The 4,152-nt window shown below is 37.0% G+C and overlaps 1 protein-coding gene across 1 annotated transcript in view; it reads right to left on the reverse strand.

Moving 5' to 3' along the window:
- LOC102582243 (putative G3BP-like protein) overlaps positions 1 to 2,874 on the reverse strand; it is a 6,665-nt gene extending 3,791 nt beyond the window's left edge. The window contains exons 1-3 of the mRNA XM_006340826.2: positions 2,441 to 2,874; positions 1,343 to 1,477; positions 90 to 396 (exon numbers count right to left, since the gene is read on the reverse strand). Of these exons, the coding sequence (XP_006340888.1) occupies positions 90 to 396; positions 1,343 to 1,477; positions 2,441 to 2,479 (481 nt within the window). The 5' untranslated portion in view covers positions 2,480 to 2,874. The remainder of the gene's footprint in view (positions 1 to 89; positions 397 to 1,342; positions 1,478 to 2,440) is intronic.
- Positions 2,875 to 4,152: the final 1,278 nt, after the last annotated feature.

The following is a 4,152-nucleotide window of genomic DNA, read 5'->3' on the forward strand; positions in this document are numbered from 1 at the left end:
AAGCCCCCCCCCCCCCCCCACCAAAAATAAATAAAAATGAAAAATCAGATCTTATCTAAGGATGAAAACCTTTAAGATTGAACTCATACCTTGCTCCTGAAGTGCATGGGAAGCATTCAGCTTGGAATCAAGGTTAGTATGTGCTAGATAGGCTAATGGTTGCTGAAGAATTTGCTCCTCATCAACATAGTGAAAGATATCATTGAGGACAAAGTATCCTTTTTCCTGGGGTGCAAGGAAAAATGATTGTACAAACTTCCTACTCCTGTTGATACCTTTCACATTGACAGAACCTGAAACCATCACAAGGACACCACCATTCCATGATTCCAAGGAATGGAGCGTTTTTATCTCTATTCCAGTGTACTGGAGTGACATGACAAGGGTGTGAATTTGCTGCAGAACACAGAAAGAGCAATGAAAAAAAGTAGTAGAATGATTAATATTGGGGGCTAAAGGAGCAATACACATCATGAACCATGATTATTAGTTAGTTGAGAATAACAGAAGTTTTATTATATTGGAATAGTACTAATTATAGAAGTTGTTCAAAGATAAAATCTCCCTCTTTTGTGACTTAGAAATCTTTTACTTTTTTTTTTTTGATAACCGAGAAATCCGTCTGTGACCCGCCCTTTGGACCAATCACAGCCTTCTAAACTCGGTGGATAATGGGCCCGCCCCTCTACCCTTCTCCACTTAAATACCGGGCTTCGCTTTGCATGGTGTGGGGCTTGAACCTGCGACCTAAGCCACAAATTCTCCACCTTTTACTTTTATTAGTATATTAAAGCATGCAAGTATCAACTCACAGGTAGTAATCATTTTTTTTAAATAAAGTAACCCATTGGTAGTTATGATACTAAAAAGGAACTTGCGACAGCAGCAAAATAAGAAGCTCCTCTGATGGAAGTGCATGCCTTGGGGAACTTGACACTCTTTCAGGTTTCAACTTCTAGCGGACAGAGAAAAAACATTAATACAGCTGACTGGGGAGACAGAGAACTTGATGGACAAGCTTCAATTTTTGTTTTTCAGAAAAAATAACGTTTAACCTAAAAATCTAGAACATGGATGCTAAGGCTGCACTCATATGATATTTTTCCATATTAGGTGCTCTGTTTTAGAACAGGACTACATCATAGAAAAATTCAAAACTAATCTAGAACGTATGGACATCATATAGATGACATGACTGTAGACATGAGGTTCCAGTTAAGGACATGCATCTAGCAAGAGCGACCAATCATTGGTTAGCCAATTATAACCACTTAATTTAGAAATAACTTCACAGAAGATTTTGCTCATAAGGAAGTTAGACAAGGAACTTAAGATAAAATACCAGCATTCCTGAAGCAGTCTCTCTGGTGCTGGAATCAATTCGAAGCACGGTACTAGCATCACTGTAGAACTGGTGAACAAAATCCGGTTGGGTCTGCAACATCTGATAATACTGGCCCACAAAGTATGTCCCCACCTGAATCATTACCCAAAACCGCAGAAAGATGAAATTCAAATCCCAGACGTTAAATATCAATCAATCAATCAACACTTCAATCCTAAATTAGTTGGGATCGGCAATATGAGTTCTTTATATATTCCCCTCTATTTAGACTCATTTCATTGTAACACTTATAAGTAATTTGACTTCTAAAGAAAAAGAAGGGTTCTATACGGAATAAAGGATCTCTAACCTAATCTAATGTAAGTGAAGTGATAACAACTAACCTAAATAGGTTAGTCCTAATTACTACATAGCTAATAGTTTTTTGGATCATTTATCCTTAACTAGCTGGTAGTGTCTATATATATCGTTTGTTTCTATTGTGCTATATGCTTAATTAAGTTTGCATTGATTACTAGATTCAGAAGCTCTTTTCTCAGAAAACCTGTCCCCATTTAGGACATTTAATCACTACACCATCACAACTACATACATATGCATTTATAGGGAAATAAACACCAAAAAAAAGTTTCCTCTAGTAGTTCCTATATCTCTTAAAACTGAATATACACACGCATATCCATAAAGACTTTTTCTTGAAACAGGTAACATCATATACATAAAAAGTTCATCTTTATACTACAGAACTGTTTTTTGGAACGAAAGATTTCAGCTTTACACTAAAAAAAATTTACATTTCCAAATCACTTAATACCCAATTCGACACGGTAAGGTAACTAGCAAAACAGGGTAAATGACCATGGCCAGAAACCAGGTAAGGCAAAGGGGTTTCATCCAAAAATCCATTCATATATATAACCACAGATATAAAAAAAAAAAAGCATTCCTCGCTCCATTTACAAATGACTAAACAGACGTGGAAGAAACAGCAAAAACACAAGTTTGCCCTCACATTTCTACTCAACTTCTCTGTAAATGACTTACACAAACAAGGAATAAACGGATAAAGACTCTTTTTTATAGCAGAAGAGATACCTGAGCAGCAGTGACTGGCAAGTGAAAAGGCGTCGCCATTTCGTAAAACCCGGTGGCGGCGGCAGCAGCTTAAGCAGCGGTAGAAATGAACTCGTCAATCCAATTAGAATGAGAATCTAAAAAACCTAGATCTAACAAAAGATCTAAAATCCCCAAAAAAAACCCTAGATTTTCAGCATTCACATTTGCGCCGCAAGCAAAAAAGCAGCAACAGAGTTTTCTCCCATCACTCCACAAACAGTGAATAGCACTTAATTCGCTCGTCACTGACTCTTCAATTTCTAGAGAGAGAAAATGGAGTGACCGCTTGAGACCACTGGTTTTAGAGAGAGAAAGAGTGAGAGCTGCTGAAATTTATAGGCTTTTTTTTTCCCTCGTTAGAAGTAAGGTGCTGCTGCCTGTGTTTTTGGGACGGTGGCGCTGCTTTTTTATTGGTTGAGTGAATGTCCGCTTGTTATCCACCGTTGATTTAGACCTCATGATAGGGCTTTTTCTTTTTTATTTGCTTAGAATTATCTACTAGTTAGTGTGAATGTTTTCCATGGAACATGTTTGGTACGAATAAAAATGTGTTCTTGAACAATAAGTTGTTTATAACTTATTTTTTTATATTTGGTTGGTGAGCGAAAAATATAATTGATGAATGAATTATTTTTTTAGAAAATATCTATTAATTTTTTGCTAGAGAGTAGAATTTATTTTTTTAGGAAAATAGTTTCTGACCTGAAAATCAACTCGATAATTGATCTGGCACCCGACCCAAACACCTGATATGGGACCTTGACCCCTACTCTTGACACAGGACTCGATTCGAACTGGACTCAATTTTGACCATGACCTGAATTGGGACATGATCCTAAGATCCAACCCAAGACCTAATCTCGACTTTCGATTTGGGACCCGACTTTCGAACTAGAATATGATCTTAAGACTCGACCTAGACTCCCAAACCCCAACATTCGACTTAAGATCCAACTTTTGAATCAGTATTTGACCCTAGACCCGACACCTGACCACCATTCGAGACCCAACCCGATCTCGACCCTAACCCAAGACCTGACCCCAACCTTGACGCCCAACTCGAGACCCAACCCTAACCCTGATTTGAGACCCCACCCCGACTTGATACCCCAACTCTAACTCCGACACCCAACCTCAATCCCGACCCTAATTTTGTAAATTTATTAGTAAGGCAAGATATGACTAATATATAGCGTGAAGTGTCCTGTGATAAATTAATATTTTTTTTTTTGTAAAGTAAATAGAGGGTGAGGTAGGGAAGGAAGGGAGGAGATAAGACGATCAGTGATCGTAGTTTTGTTAAATCACAATGATCATATACATTTATTAACAAGAAATTATTAGCACCAAGCAAGATGTGACTACAATTTATAGGGGTGATTAGGGGTGTATAAAACCGAACCGAGAACCGAACCAAACCGCAAACCGAGTCAACCCGAAAAAAAAACCCGACTAGTGGTTTGGTTTGACTTGGTTTGGTTTTGAAAAAAAAAACCCGACTATATTTGGGTTGGTTTGGTTTTAACTAAAAAAAACCAACCCGAGACCAAACCAACCCGAATTTATATATATAATTTTAAAATTTTATTTTATACATAAAAATATTTACTTTGATATAATTTTTAAATATTTCTTATACTTGTCCATAGTTTTTATCTTTTAATATATTATTTCAAGTTTGAAACTTAGAA

This window comes from Solanum tuberosum, unplaced genomic scaffold (genome assembly GCF_000226075.1).
Source record: "Solanum tuberosum cultivar DM 1-3 516 R44 unplaced genomic scaffold, SolTub_3.0 scf00020, whole genome shotgun sequence".
Taxonomy (NCBI): domain Eukaryota; kingdom Viridiplantae; phylum Streptophyta; class Magnoliopsida; order Solanales; family Solanaceae; genus Solanum; species Solanum tuberosum.